This window comes from Nematostella vectensis, chromosome 1 (genome assembly GCF_932526225.1).
Source record: "Nematostella vectensis chromosome 1, jaNemVect1.1, whole genome shotgun sequence".
NCBI classification, from domain to species: domain Eukaryota; kingdom Metazoa; phylum Cnidaria; class Anthozoa; order Actiniaria; family Edwardsiidae; genus Nematostella; species Nematostella vectensis.
The window spans coordinates 12079104-12095818 of NC_064034.1; the positions used below are offsets into that span (position 1 = coordinate 12079104).

Sequence of the window (16715 nt, forward strand, 5' to 3'; positions counted from 1 at the left end):
GGTATCCCAAGGAACCGCTTTTTTTGAATGGGAAATGAGAACCTTAAACAAAACCCACACTGAAAACTTCACGGGTAAACTAAAAAAAAAAAGGAATCCTAGAAGCGTTTATAATATTTGTGGGAAATCCTTGTCATGGAAGTGCAAGCCCCCTGCTGTTTAAGTACATGACAGCTTTATTGTCACATGCTTCCCCTCTGGACCCCAGCCAGTACAATCCATCCAAGATGGCGGACGGGCCACCGTCGCCAAACAAGAGGTCAACTAAAGCTCCTTCAAGCCCGGGCCAATTCTTCTCCGCAGGTTTCAACTTCAGGCGTGAGAGATCAAGAGAAGATAGAGATGTGTATGATAGTGACGAGGAGGACTTGTTTGACAGCGAGAAACTAAAGACTCGAATTGTGTCCATGTGGAACAACATGAAGTACGGTAAGTGTTTTTATACTTATATTTCCAAACTTGCAAAACGAGAGTGTGTTTTTCATTAACGTTTTGCTTAAAATAAGTCGTATTTGTGATTGGCTTACATGTTTAAGGCCTTTATCATTTCACTTTCTGATATTAGCTCGAAAGCATTCTGCTATTCAGTGAAGGAATTCAAATATCTTCACCTCTATGTTATTCCCTTTCTTATTTTGTTAAGTATGTCTTTTGAGTATATTACAGGCTTTAGTGTTCCATTAAAGACTAACTTCAATGAAGACTCCCCTATTTGGCTTCTTGGGAGATGCTATCACGCTAAAAATTACGGTAGGTATCATTTTGCATTTGATTGTTGTTATCGATGAAAATAACTTAGTTTACATTTTTTTTATAAGAACGTCGAGTTTTCAGTTGAGGCTGGGCCGTTCTTAAATTGGGACATTTTGAAGGCTGGATTTGTTTTTAACGATGTTCTTAAATTTTAGTGTATATAAGAATATAATACCTTATGAATTTTTTAGGAAGAGAATTACATGATCAATAGCAATACAAAGGTTGTTACAGTATAAGCACAAATTGATTCTGCATTTTAGAACACATAAGGACTAGAAAAAAAATACTTTTCTGCTATCTGAGTCTCGGCATGTTCTTAGCATGTTCTTAAAATTTGGTCAAATCTCAGGCTGGACATTCTTATAAAATAGGTTTGATTATAAATAAAGATTGTATCAGGATAATGCATCCTGCCATTAGAGTTAACTCAATAAGCATCTAATCAAAAGCAATGCATTATACTTCATAGGAGCCCCACCTTTGTCTATTCATAATATTGTATTCTTACCTTTAAGTTTAGCCCTTGCCTTTGCTTTATGGACAATGTATAACTTCATTGTTGTTGACCATTGCTAATTTTGTAGACAAAAATTACAGATTTGATCAGTGCAGGCAGTGGATTGTGTTTTATCATGGAAAACTTGATGTACATATTATTTGATTAACAAATTTCCCAAAGTTTTCTGTGGTATATACAGTATACAGTACTTTTATAGACCACAATATTCGTCATCATTATCAACTATGAACAATCATCAATTATCATTATCACTCAGTACCAAGTGATTCCACTGTAGATATTGATTATGGAATGATGAAAATAACCGCACAAGTTAACAGAAAGAGTCTTTAAAAAACAATGTTAACAGCATTGCTCGCCTGAAAGAGCATATATTTTACAGCAAAATTTGTTGTTGCAGGACCTCGGCGAATTTAAAATCCTTGTCTCGTTTGGGAATAGCAGGTAGTCAGACCCCAGCTTTGGGGGCGGTTTGTCTGGTTTTGATTGTTTGGTTTGATTGTCTACGCGCTATTCCCAAATGAAGGAAGGAATTTTCGATTCTGGGAGGTCGCCTAATGACGAATTTAGCTATTATGGAAACCATAAAAACCCGGTGTTTGCAGTGCACGCTGATAAACAAAAATTTCAAGTCACCACAATCCTCCTTACCTTGAGTGTGCTTTTGTAAGATAGAAAATGTTATTACCAGAAAAGGTTGAGGTCCAATTTCATGTATTTAGGGTCAAATTTTTTTTTTGCTTCAAGTGAACTTGCAAGGATTGTGTGAATGACAAATCCTGTGGTCTAGAGTATGTCATTTATCACAACCAACAGCACTCTGGTAGCGTTCTATGGAATGGGCACTTATTTAAATTTAACCCACAATCTCTACATAGAGGCAACAAACATATACCCTATCCTTACATTATTATACAACATTTTAGCATTTTCTCCTTGTTGACAGAATACACATCAGAACAATCCAAGCAACAGTGTCAAATCCTCAGCCTAGAAGAGTTTCATCGTCACTTCACCTCGCTTATATGGCTGACATACAGGCGTTCATTTGTGCAGTTAAATGGCTCCACCCTCACTTCTGATTGTGGCTGGGGGTGTATGCTAAGGAGTGGCCAGATGATGCTTGCATCAGGCCTAATATTTCATTTTTTGAAAAAAGGTAGTGGAATTATAATAATCAAATGACCCAATATCGATACAACCTCCTCTCTTCTAGGTTTTCATTGACTTTAATTCTATGATGTAAGATTATATTTTGATTACAAAAGTACTACAGTATAACATAGTAACCTTGAGACATTTGTAGGGAGCATGTTTGCCCTCTCCCCCATTCACCATAGTGTATTTTCTTTTATTTGATAATTACATGTCTTGAGGGTCTAGCTTACATTTCTATTCAGCATGTGTTTACGAGATGGATTTTCTAATGGTTTTCCCATTGCAGACTGGAGGATAAGTGGCAGATGCCACTCAAGAGAACAGGAGCATTACTACAGAGTGGTGAGTAGAAAAAAAAATTGCTGTGAATGTCCTTAGTTACAAACTTCCTCATTTTGGACATCAAAAGCAGAGCCCCACCTTATTACTGCACATTCTGCTTGTCCTTTTCACCACTGGGATCATGGTTGGGGTTGCTGGCTCTCATCCTTGCTTCAAGGCCTTTTTCTAGGTTCTTCTCCCAAAGATCAAAACAGTTTTTATCCTTATGTTCTCAGCCATTAGACATGAAAACATATGTTGGCTGTATTTGGTGCTTGGTGCACGTGTTGTTGTGTCTCTTAAAAAATTATATTTTCCCTTCCTCTCTTAGATGTCTTGATTTGATATTCCATTAAAATTATGAATGATCATAGATCCTTCAGTTCTTTGGGGACCAAGATGATGAAGAAAGAAGCCCCTTTTCATTGCACCGGCTTGTAACACTAGGGCAGCACACAGGCAAGCAGGCTGGTGATTGGTACGGTCCTGCTTCTGTTGCTCACATACTTGAGTAAGTGCTAATTCCACAGCACCCCGACACAGCCCCGTTTTAAAAATCCTACTTTTCTTTTTACCTCATTGGCAATTTATGAACTTACACATCCTGTAAAGCATATTATTAAAGCATAATGTACCTACATTAATTCTTGAAATGTCAGTTAAACAAATCTCTGTATACAGCCATTTTTAAAGGTTCTGCTTCTAAGACTGTTTGCTTTGATTCGCTGTTCTCACACCTACACAGACTACCTCTTTTTCTTGTTATTCTTGTTAAATATATTATCTGATTTTAAGAGTACATGTGTACTGTACTGTTTTAGAAATACAGTAAATGAACATTGTACTTTATCTGTACATACCGTACACCTTCAAGAATCCTAATTAAATGATGTTTTTCTTTATAGAAAAGCCATGATATCGGCTACACATCCCCTCCTTCATGATATTAATATTTATGTTGCTCAAGACTGCACAGGTATTATGGCCATTGCTTGCCGTGGGCAGGATGCAGGTTCTAGTCCCTGGGAAATTTTATGCTACCTTTTTTCTACATGATACCTTAGACTGCACACGCCCTTACCCCCCCAACCCCCTCTTCAGCAAACCCTTGGTAAGCTGCATTTTTTTGTTTGTGCAGGGCTTCTGGAATTACGCGCTTGTGCGGAAGCGTGTAATTTGGCTTCCTCCGCGTAATCTGTGTAATCCACAAATTTCCGTGTAATCCCACATAATTTAGCTAAATTTTAAAAGACAAAACATTTAAGTGCACAGCTGATGTGTTCTTTTAGGGTTCTTACCTCTATTTCTCGTAAAAAAAGACGGATATTCTTCGTAAGAGTGCGATATTTCGAACTGAATTTCGAAAACAAATAAAATGACTAGGCGTTCTTTGCTAAACCGCGAAGGCCTAGGACTAATAATAAAATACCTTTTTTAATTGGCTAGTGGCTATGAGCCAATGAAAATTCGCCTAAGATATTTTCGCGCAAAAAATAAACCATTTTCAAGTTATTGCGTGCTTTCCTTCCTAACAAAATGTAGTTTGGGCGTAACAGTTGATATTCCGTGTAACTTTGCACGTAATTCAGTAAAGAATCCTGCAAAATTTTGATTTTTAAGAAAAATGTATTTCAAAATCCCGTGTAATTTAGCGCGTAATGATTGATTTTCCGCGTAATTTAGCGCATAATTCAGCAAAGAATCCCGCATAATTTTGAGTTTTTTCCGCGTAATTCCAGAAGCCCTGTTTGTGAGAAGTTTACTAAATTGTATTTAAATATTTTATTGTGTGAAACCAATTATACTGTGTTGTGTACCTTTTTTGGCTTTTTGTTTAAATTTACACAAGTTTTTTTCTCATCATCTCATCTTATCCTTAATAAAACAGGGTGATCTGGCACAAAATCTCACATCCCATGATTTTCTGCATCCTCAATGTCTTTATTTTTGTACACCAATCTAAAAAAACATGTTTACAGCATTATTCATTTAAACAATAACATTTTGCCTTTTTTTTGCAGTGTACATAGATGAAGTCAAGAGAGTATGCACTCACTGTAGAACACATCAGAGGGACTGTTCTAGTGGCAAATGGAGACCTGTTATAATCCTTGTTCCCATGAGGCTGGGCGGAGAAGCACTTAACCCCATCTACATACCATGTGTTAAGGTAGTCCTGTAACATAACGCGTTAAGGTAATCCATCCAACTGTATATACCATGTGTTGAGGTAATCCCATCTATATACCATGCGTTAAGGTAATCCATCTATATACCATGTGTTGAGCCATCTTCATACCATGTGTTAAGGTAATTCATCTATGTACCATGTGTTGAGCCATCTTCATACCATGTGTTAAGGTAATCCATCTATATACCATGTGTTGAGCCATCTACATACTATGTGTTAAGGTAATCCATCTATATACCATGTGTTGAGCCATCTACATACTATGTGTTAAGGTAATCCATCTTATATACCATGTGTTGAGCCATCTACCTACCATGTGTTGATGTAATCCCATCTACATATCATGTGTTAAGGTAATTCATCTATATACCATGTGTTGAGCCATCTGCATACCATGTGTTAAGGTAATTCATCTATGTACCATGTATTGAGCCATCTTCATACCATGTGTTAAGGTAATCCATCTATATACCATGTGTTGAGCCATCTACATACCATGTGTTGATGTAATCCCATCTACATATCATGTGTTAAGGTAATTCATCGATATACCATGTGTTGAGCCATCTTCATACCATGTGTTAAGGTAATTCATCTATATACCATGTGTTAAGGTAGTCCTGTAACATAACGTGTTAAGGTAATCCATCCACTGTATATACCATGTGTTGATGTAATCCCATCTACATATCATGTGTTAAGGTAATTCCTCTATATACCATGTGTTGAGCCATCTACATACCATGTGTTAAGGAAATCCATCTACATGCCATGTGTTAAGGTAATCCATCTTATATACCATGTGTTGATGTAATCCCATCTATATACCATCTTGTTAAGATAAGCCATTTGCATACCATACCATGTTGTTAAATACGCCATTCGCAGACCATGTGTCAAAGGTAATCCCATTTACGTATTATGTGTTGAGGTGATTCTATTACATACCATGTGGTTAGATAACCCCATGTACAGTACATACCATGTGTTAAGGTAATTCCATGTACAAACCATGTGTTAAGGTAATCCCATATATTGTACATACCATGTGTTAAGGTAATCCCAAGTACATTCTATGTGTGCAAGTACATATCATGTGTTAAGGAATCCCAAGTACATACTATCTGTTAAGATAATCTCATCTACATACCATGCGTTAAGGTAATCTCAAGTACATACTATCTGTTAAGGTAATCCCATGTATGTAGCATGTGTTAAGGCAACCACATGTACATACCATGTGTTAAGGTACAGTAATTACAAGGACATAATATGTGTTTAGGAAATCCCAAGTACATACTATGCATTAAGGTAAGCCATTCTGCATTCCATGGGTTAAGTTGTAAATGTCTTAATTGCAGTCACTTTTCACACTAGACCAGTGTATTGGCATTATTGGAGGACGACCCAAGCACTCTCTCTACTTTGTTGGATTCCAAGGTATGTGTCACTAAAGATCCAACAGGCAGATATTCCTATTCTACTAATATACACCCTTAAGGCTGAATTAGACAGCAGGATTAAGTAGTATGTGACTTGCCTGCAACACTTCTACCGCTCGAGTCTCAGAGTGTAAATCAGGCTGCAACTCCACTTGTAATGTGTAATTAGGGCTAACACATGTTGTATGCAGGTCACATACGACTAAATTTTGCTGTCTGAATCAGCCTTTATGGGGCAGGAGTCCCATATTTTCGACCCAATGGTCCACTTTGAAGCCTCTAGAATAATAACAGAAAACACTTTTATACATTCAAACAAAATGTGTAAAATCCAAGTAAGCCCTTTTTTATCTCCAACATTTCTGTAACGATTTTAAATTATTGGATCCTTCTAAGAATTCTACCAAGAAACGTGATACATTTTCTACCAAAATGTATTAACCAAGAACTTGGGCTGCCTGTGGTGCAAATTGATTCCTTGTCCATCTCTTCCCCAGAGCCCTCCCTATTTCTGCGCAGAAATAGGAAGGTCTCTAGGGACGAGATTGATTCTTTGTGTTTAAGCCCGAAATGGCAGTATGCCCTAGCCTTGTTTGAGGTTGCAACAATCAAAATCAATCAAATCATGGTCATATACACCTATTTCAATAAACGTTGTCAGTGCAAATGACGAATGGCAATTGGCAAATGGCAGTTCTAAGACCAATCACTGCTTATAGGTATAATTATTTGTAAGAATAAAGATGATAAGTAATACAATCACAGAAATTATCCACATTTTGTATGTTCAGTAGAAATTTGACGAGTTCCATGGTATTTTTTGATAGTTGAACGGCCATTTGACAAGCGCCATTTGCCATTTGCACTGAGAACGTTATTTGAAATAGGTGTATATACTGATTGCCCATCTTGTTGTAGATGAGAAGATGATTCATCTTGACCCGCACTACTGTCAACCAGTTGTTGACACAACACAGGAGAAATTTCCCACGGAGGTAATGCTGGAATAACTACCATCGTCATCTCATAACACTCATTATCTTCAAGCAAGACATATGTTGCATATGCATATGTTTTTGTTATAAGTAGATTCCACAATGGAAAACATGACCATCACATCACAACTAGCAGGGCAGTAGCAGGCCACGTAAATACAGAAACATACAGGGACGCAATACAGAAACATACAGGGACGCAATACAGAAACATACAGGGACGCAATACAGAAACATACAGGGACGCAATACAGAAACATACAGGGACGCAATACAGAAACATACAGGGACGCAATACAGAAACATACAGGGACGCAATACAGAAACATACAGGGACGCAATACAGAAACATACAGGGACGCAATACAGAAACATACAGGGACGCAATACAGAAACATACAGGGACGCAATACAGAAACATTAAGAAAATATGGGGGGGGGATAGTCACGCCCCTACTGGTCATTTCCTAATATATATGCCCTGACTAGTGCCTTATTTACTGCTGCCACATAATCAACAACCATGATTATGATTTTTGCTATTATTATCTATAATGATTTCTATTGAAATATGATAAATTACGATTGCCATTGATTTACTTGTTTCAGTCATTTCACTGTCCGAACCCAAGGAAAACGTCATTTAAAAAGATGGATCCATCTTGTACCATAGGATTCTATTGTAGTTCACACGAGGACTTCGAGTCATTCTGCCAGCACGCTTCAGAGGTATTAACTTACCACGCATAATCTGGTATACAGTGCGTTGTTTTATCTTGTAATAAATCGTTGCTTCCTGTCTATATCTTCCGTGTCTTTCCGGTCGTTTGTTTGTCGTTTTGTTTGTGTATTTGTCTGGATATGTGCGTATGGGGGGTGGGGGACTTGATGTGTCCATCTGCTTGGTTTATTTGGTTATCCATCTGTTTTTTTCTTCAGTTGTTTGCCCGCCTGTTGATGTTAATTTTTTCGCTTGTATTCAAATGTTCATCTTCGCTAAAACCTGATCCGTTCCACCATCCCTTTGCTCATCCATAAAGCTGTCCGTCCATTCGTCTATTCGCCATGTTATTAGCCTATCACTTTTACTGTCATTCGTTCGTTGGTGGCTAGCATTCTTAACCCCACCTGCCACGTACTGTAGGTATTGAGGCCTCCAATGCAGCGAGGCGACTACCCAATGTTCATCTTCGCTAAAACCCGAAGTACTTCGGTGTCTTCCGGAACTGTTCGGGCCGCGAGGCTTTCCGAGAGTCTTGTGGAGAGTGAACAGAACAAAGCTTTATATAGCCACGAGCACCGGGTACGGTCTTCGGGTTATCATGAATTGACTTCCGAACATGGCGAGCGATCTTCGGGACATCGCGAACAGCCTTTCGGACACGGCGAGGTGTCTTCAGAGTATCCCGATCACCCGCCGGACGCGTCAAACTTGAGCCGAAGTCCGACAACCGAAGAATATGTACTTCTATGAAAGATAGCTATATGACAGAGTATATATAAATATATAGAATGAGATAGTAAATTTAATCAGTGATCTGTCATTTGTAAGGCGGTGGATCAAAGTGTATATTAATATTTGAAAAAAAGATAAATCCCTATTACAGCACGTAACTTCGCAAAAGATGCAGAAAGGCAAAGCAAAATATGAAGTTAAGACTCGAATACACAAAACCTTTTAGAAAATAGCGTTACCTCCATTTAAATAGCTGTTATTGATTTTAAGATGGATGCTAGTTCTTGACTGTTTATAGATGGGCCCGCCCACCACTCACGTTCTAGTAGTGTATAAAGATTTCAGAAGGAATAACTGTTAAAAGATTTTTATATTTCTTTCTGAAAATCTAATTGTAAAATATTCATGTATAATACAAGTCGGAAATTTGGTCATACATGGCTCTAGTAACTTCATAATAAAGTATTATTCGTAAAGATATATTTCAAATGGTTTTCGAAATCAGGTAGGCCTGCATGGCCAATTATTCCTAAAAAATATATCTAAAAACTCTTCAATTTCAAACCAGATCCGTAGGCGGCTTGAGTACTTGGAACATCCCCCTCCTCCCATCCCATACACATATCAAGATAGTTTGTTTTAAAAAGTATCATCTTTTAAATTTTCCTTATATGGAGAATAGTTTTGGAAAGTTGGCATATATTTTTAATTTTAGAAACGTCAGAACAGTTTGATGATCAAACTTTTCTTTCAAATTCTTTCAAATTGATTAGTCGATCTACTCGTTTAAAATATTTGTTTATCATTCAGGGGGGGAGGAGTGCAGGCCGAAAGTCCACTTTCGGTTCTCAATAGACGTGCTTTTTGCAGACAAAACTATAAAGCATAAGCTAGATCACTCTGGTATGTCATTGGGCTGTTTTGATAGCCAGATTAAAATCTTTAATTCGCACTTCCTTTTATGGCAGTGAAGCTGGTACCTGGTACTGTACTATTCACACTGTAATCAGATATTGTCTTTTATGTTCCAGCTAGTGCTAGCGAACGGACTTTGAGTTAACGCGTCTATATATTATAGTCTGTTTTCCTTTCCCACCCTCCCACCCTAACACTGGGCTGAGAAGTCTATTGGTTGTTTTCAGTACAGCTTTCACCATTTTTAGTGTATTATCTTTCAATAAACTTCTCATTGTGCCAAACTCATACTTGTGTTGTCTAGTATTTTTACTGCGAGATTTAATCCATAAGTCAGACTTTATTTGTAGCCAAATCCAACAGTAAACGTCCCGTGGAGATAGTGCAAAGGCATCCAAAAATCCCTTTTGTTCTTTTAGGGGTGGTCAGATTTTTATCAGAAAACTCACAGAAACTCCTATCCCGGAAAAATAATATTATCGGATTTCGCACCTCCCAAGAAAAATCCTAGGTACGGGGCTGTCATTTAGGAAATTTAGAAACGAGTTACAAATTCTGACCCAAGGACTTCGATAATATACTTATAAACAAAGTTGACCCTGATCACACACAACCGACTAATTCATACCTTATCTGCTATTTATTTCACTCTACCCGCTATTGATTTCGCTCGCCTGGTACTTTTACCTGGTTTTTTCTGGTGTCTGACTTTCAGATTTTCAAAATATTTAGGAGTTCTGTCTTGATTTCTTTATACTGTTTTTTTTCGTTTAGACATCGAAGAAGCTATTACATATATTTATATGCTTTATCTAAGTTGAGCGATTTTTATATACTGCTTTTTGATTTAGACATCGATTTGTTATAAGAGAGGCTATTTTCTTACATGTCTTTAGTGCCGTCTATATTGTGCTCTTTAAAATACTTTGGACGCAAGGAGTTCTTAGGAGTTCTGTCTTGATTTCTTTATACTGTTTTTTCGTTTAGACATCGAAGAAGCTATTACATATATTTATATGCTTTATCTAAGTTGAGCGATTTTTATATACTGCTTTTTGATTTAGACATCGATTTGTTATAAGAGAGGCTATTTTCTTACATGTCTTTAGTGCCGTCTATATTGTGCTCTTTAAAATACTTTGGACGCAAAATCAAAGGCAGTAGGGTAGAAAAAAAAGAGTTAAAATAATAAAGAAAACAATAAAAAATGCAACGACGAAAAAATATATAAAGAACAATAGAAGATTTAGCGCATTCTCGCGCAATTCATATCTCTCACTTTTAAAAACGGGCATTTTCCGTCCAGATATTCTATTTTAACAAGACAACACCCAGTTCAGGGGCGAATCCAGGGTTGGTTTCGCGATTCAAAAGTAGCACCCTATTTAAGGGTGCTTCTCCCTAGACAATTGAGTTTGTAAAAGTTTTCATAAATTGAACCACCCTCCGCCACTGCCGTTTTTTAACCTTTTATACCTTTAATTAATTAAGTGCCGTAGTACTAGAGCGGCAAACACCAAACAAAATACATTTTTCTCAACTTCGCCTAAACATATGCAGGTAATAATTGCGCTGTATTTTACTTGTTTGGAATATCAAAAGTAACTGAAAATCGACGACAATTCCTGTGACTAAAAGATGATGGATTACATAACCTAGGTCACATAACACCTCTAAACTGGGTTATGCAACAGTTTTTAAAAATAAGATGTTCCTCTGCTTAAGTTAATTCCTCGCGCGATCAGTAAAAACGCGTCAACTCTAACGCCCCTCTGTTGTGAGTACCCCAATTTTTGTATTACATTTTTTTAAAGCCCTTAACTTCAATATTGTTTATGCCAAGTTTAAAAAATATTCTGGATAGTATAACTATTTCAAGGGAATTACCTTAAGTTTCTAATATCTTCCGTTCGAAATATCAAGCCATTATCCTCCGTTTTCTGAGCATGGGTACGTAAAAGAGATCTGTTTAACGATATTAGGGCGGAAATTAACGGATACAACAGTACAATTGCGAAAACGGTATATTTGTTCTGACCCTCACCGTAATACACTATTCATTACATGTCATTTTTCTCTTCAGGACGTACGAAGAAACCTGCTTGTTAACATAAAACATCTTGTGACGTTTCTTTTTTTTTTCTTGTAAACATCGCTTGTTTATGATTTGTAACATTATTACACCAACCATGAGATGCATTCCTATTGGCTTACCGCGAGGTATTTAAGGGAAAGCGCGGTGATTTCCTACGTCAGAGGCCCTGATCCTTCTCAACATGGGACGGATTTCATTGTTGTGGGCCGGGGTACTTCTTTTGGCGTAAGTACTTTTTTACTTTTTTTTGTAACATAATTGAAGTTCCTTAAGATTTTGAAACGTAGAAGCGATGAAATGAGCCGATTCACTCAATAGGCTTAATTATAAATGGGCTTCATTGCTAATTCTTTTGCCGTATAAGAAATGTACAAGAAGACGAGTCATAATTCAAGACCCATTTGGTGCAGTGAACTCCCCGCTAACATTCACTTGAGAGCCGACCGCTCTTGCGTGGATTAACGCCACGTTATACTTATTCCTAATCCATACCGTGCATTTTTTTTTATTACGACACACTGAATGTGATAGTGTGCTATGGTGTATATGTTTTTTTATTAAAGTTCATCCATTGAAAGTTAGCTGATAATAACTAGGTTGATTTCTATTTATTTTCTTATTCCTTTGTTATTTGTTGCTAAAGAATATAGTCTGGGTTTAATCGAGTTTAAAGTAGACACCCCTGCTAGTTAGTAGACTGGTATACTAGACCGCTGATCTCCATGACATACGAGAATTTCACTGGCACAGATATATAATTTGCACGGAATTTCACATTCACAACCTTTTCGTTTTGACTGTTCTTTTTGTTTTGTATGATCAAATTTTATTTCATTATCGCTGATTTCTTGTTTACAGGTGACATAAGTTGTTGCCTTAAAAATAAATTTGGTCATACGTTCTAGTTTCCTTACATGTTCATGTTAAAGTAACGTTGCAAGTCCCTGATTATCATCGCATCTCTATCATTTGCGATCCAACCGTCAAGTAAAACGATTAAGTGATATACCTTTTACATGCACTTCGACTAGGCTTCCATTCAAATTTCAAGGTCGGAATGTTTCAAAAGAAAGTGTTCTTAGGAAAGCCATATAGGTTTTTCCCATTTTGCTCTCATTACATGTTCGCGAATTTTTTTCGTATCTATTAGCTACAACACCACTATTCAAGAATCCCTTCACATTTAAATAAATGTATTTCAAGATTGTTACGAAAAATATATATTTTTTCTTGTTGTCTACATGTATGTAACAATTTTTGTATTAGAGATCAGGAGTCCCCATCGAGTTTTTGTTGATTAAATTTCTAATAACCTGGTACCGGTAGTGTCATAGAAGACTTTTTTTTATTGGAAGAAGTATAAAAACATTTCTTTGTTATCTCTATTTATGACCTTATTAACCTTCTGTGAAAACTGTATCACCTGTCTTTTTTGTGAAAACAAAAGTTAAGTAACTCATTGATAAATAATTTCTCATCCGAATATCTATAGTGGTTAGCTTCACAGGTTTGCATTATTTTAGAATGTTGTTCTTGTTTGTTAGCACTCTGATATTCAAGGAAATAAGAAACAAAGAAAATAAAGAACTTTACCCGAATTTTGAAATGCTTGTTCCTAAAAATATAAATCAACCATGAAATATCTTTACATGATCTTTTTGATAAAGGATTATTTTACAAAGGAAGGTGTTAAAGAAGTCTTTAATGTGAAAAAGCGCACCCTCCTAAAGACGGTAACACTACTCGTGTCAAGAACGACAACATTCATAATAATGATATACCAAGTGCTTAACGATAGCATATAGCAAGCACTAAACATTAACTGTTATAGCAATCGCTAAATACTATCATGTGAAATAAAAATGTAGCCTATGGTAACAATCAAACGCTAGCTTATAGAAAGTGCTAAACGCTAGCATTTAGCAAGCGCTAAACGCTTAACGCTATCTCTTTTGCAAGCGCTTAGGACAATCATATGTAAATAAAACGCTAGCCTATGGCAACAATCAAACGCTAGCTTAAAGAAAGTTCTAATCGCTAGCCTATAGCAAGCGCTAACTCTGAAAGTCATTTGTAAACGACTAGCCTTTTGCAATCTAGTCAAACGCTAACTTATAGCAAGTACTAAACGCTATTTTATGTAGACTAACGCTAGCCTCGAAGAATAAATGGCAATCGCTATAACGTTAGATCTAACTTGGGTAGTGTCTTTGCTTAACATCCTGTGCTAATGCAGACAAATTTATTCCTAGATTCATTGCAACAGAAAGTACCGATGCACGAGGTAAGCTAACGCCATAAATGTAACAAAATTATATTATCTTATTTGGTATGCCCGCACTAATCGTGTGCACGGTCCTGACGATTTGAGTACCTTCCAACACCTATAACTATATTTCTTTCCTGTATCTTAAGTCGTAACTCCTCTCACCTAATCTCACCTAATGTCGAGCTCACCCTCTAACAGCCATTTTTCTTTCTAGTATGTCGGACGAACCTGGACATCGGCTTTGTCCTGGATGCTTCAGGCAGCGTGAGAGCGAATCGCTTCAAAATGTGCCTGAATTTCATCAACAAACTAGTGAATTCTTTCCACATTGGTCCGCATAATACGCGTATCGGTATAGTGCGATACAGCACAAGGCCTTCCGGGATCTTCCGGTTTACAAGTTATCGGAACAAGCATAGTACGAAGCACAGAGTAAATCGAATTCGCTACACTGGCGGATGGACCAGGACTGGCGCTGCGATCAACTATGCCCGAAGGTAGAGCTATTTTTTATCTCGTCGATGATGATGATGATGGTGGTGGTGGTGGTGGTGGCGGTGGCGGTGGCGGTGGCGGTGGCGGTGGCGGTGGCGGCGACGGCGACGGCGACGGCGACGAGGATGATGACGGTGACGAGGATGATGACCACGACGACATTAATAGTCATGGTTACATTAGATATGTGAATGCAATTCTGTTGGTAAAAGTGTTCTTGAAGCGTTCAGTTTTTACATTATGTGTTATATAGCGCGTACCACGAAGATTGTATTTGGTTTCTTTTATAGCGGGTTAGTAAGAACGTAAAGGATGGTTCGGAATGGCTACAGCTTTTTCATACAGTTTACAGTCTTGCTTGGCAAGTATATCTCTTTTACAAACAGGTGTTGATACGAACCGGCGTTTATGACACCTATCTAAGAATGACTGAAAAGTAGTTAGATCTGAGTCGCAGGCCCCGTAAACGGATAATCCGTAAGTGATACATGGCAACACCAGGGAGAAGAATGGATGGTCTATTTCTAGTTGACTAAATTGTGCTTTCCTAAGGGTCCTAAGAATATGGAGACATTTGTTGGCTTTAAGTAGTTTTTTTTTTACGTGCAAGCTGAACTTCAGATCGCTTTGAATGGTAAGGCCTAATAAAAGCACGTCACTGCACTGAGGAATTTGTAAACTGCATGATAATCAGAATTGATGATGATGATGATGATGATTATCGTGATATTGTTACTGGTGATTATGATGTTAATAATGATGATGACGTTATTATGATATTGGTTATTGTGATTATAATGATAATGATGATGGTGATGATGATGGTGATGATGATGATGTTGACGACGATGACGACGACGATAATGATGATGATATCATGGGGTTGGTGGTAGCGACGGCGTAATGATGGTGATGACGAAGCCTTCGACAATTAAGTGGTAGAGGGTGAGGTTGCTGGTGGTCGTTGCTGGTTGATTGTTTGTGGTAAAAATAATGTTGGTGGGATCAGGAATACTCGGTGGGGCAGTGATGATGCTAATATTGCTACTAATGATAAAGATGTGACGATGATAATTCTGGCGATGGTGGTGACGATAATAGACTGTTCGTTCTCTTAGTGTCTAACCAAAAACCACGTCATCTGCATAACATCACTATCTCAACCTTCAAGGTACTTGTACCAGCACAACCGGCGTAGAGGCGTCCGTAAAGTCCTAATTGTTATGACTGATGGCAAGTCACAAGACAGCGTGGTCGGCGCGTCGCGTAGCGTAAAACGTATGGGAATCGAGGTCTTCGCTATTGGCATCGGACGCGGATACCGCCGAAGCGAGTTGAACCAGATGGCAACCGATCGTAATCACGTGCTCACTGCTAGGTTCCGAGATCTTCACAAGATTATTGGCAAGATCAAATATCGCGCCTGCAAAGGTAAGCGTTCAACTTTATTTAAGAAATTAATAAGAAACGTAAACTCTGGTGCCGGATCTGTCTGAAAAAAAAACTTTACGCAAAAAGCCAAAAAGGTAAACACAATACGGTTTAATTGGTGAAATGTACTTAATATAGAATACTATTTGACGATCCTTTAGTAGGCAATTAACAACCTTTTGACAGCAAAGGGGGGGGGGGGGTGGTGAGTCTGGTCTTTTCTTTTTTGGGGGTAAAACACACCAATCTTTCTTTTTATTTTATTTTTTGAAATTATTTTTACATTTGTTTGCATCATATTTGTAACCCTTCTTTTGATCCCTTTTTTATTGGTATCAAATTTGTTTTCATTTTTTTCCAGCCTTTGTTTCCATGGAATGTGTTGCTTATTTTGTTTATTATAAATATTTATTGTCATTATTTATTTCTCAGGGCCTGGGAGACCTCCAAGGCGACCAAGTGCTAGTAAGACTTTATCTTATCCCAAGACTTCCCCGCTCATTCGAACCCTAGAAGAAAACGAAATACAACAGTTCAAGTTAGCGGGGAATTCGATCCCTAGTAAAAAAAGACTCAAAAGTATTATCTAGGAAATAGAGAATTTAATTTACTTATCGAGCTCGAGGTATTTAGGTGTTTTCTTTTTGCGTTTTGGGGTCGAACTGTATTTT

At 37.5% G+C, this 16715-nt stretch overlaps 2 protein-coding genes across 2 annotated transcripts in view; both read left to right on the forward strand.

The window, feature by feature from the left end:
* The first annotated feature begins 10 nt into the window (after positions 1 to 10).
* Positions 11 to 10042, forward strand: LOC5517422 (cysteine protease ATG4C). The gene is made up of 11 exons (XM_001637392.3): positions 11 to 429; positions 667 to 750; positions 2223 to 2435; positions 2721 to 2776; positions 3130 to 3266; positions 3661 to 3731; positions 4777 to 4925; positions 6308 to 6386; positions 7307 to 7383; positions 7993 to 8112; positions 8528 to 10042. The coding sequence occupies exons 1-11, from the start codon at positions 168 to 170 to the stop codon at positions 8855 to 8857; spliced, it is 1578 nt and encodes a 525-aa protein (XP_001637442.3). The 5' UTR covers positions 11 to 167; the 3' UTR covers positions 8858 to 10042.
* Positions 10043 to 11946: 1904 nt separating this feature from the next.
* LOC5517416 overlaps positions 11947 to 16715 on the forward strand; it is a 62574-nt gene continuing 57805 nt past the window's right edge. The window contains exons 1-5 of the mRNA XM_032387420.2: positions 11947 to 12074; positions 14102 to 14133; positions 14333 to 14615; positions 15785 to 16044; positions 16477 to 16509. Coding sequence (XP_032243311.2) covers positions 12031 to 12074; positions 14102 to 14133; positions 14333 to 14615; positions 15785 to 16044; positions 16477 to 16509 — 652 coding nt within the window. The 5' untranslated portion in view covers positions 11947 to 12030. The remainder of the gene's footprint in view (positions 12075 to 14101; positions 14134 to 14332; positions 14616 to 15784; positions 16045 to 16476; positions 16510 to 16715) is intronic.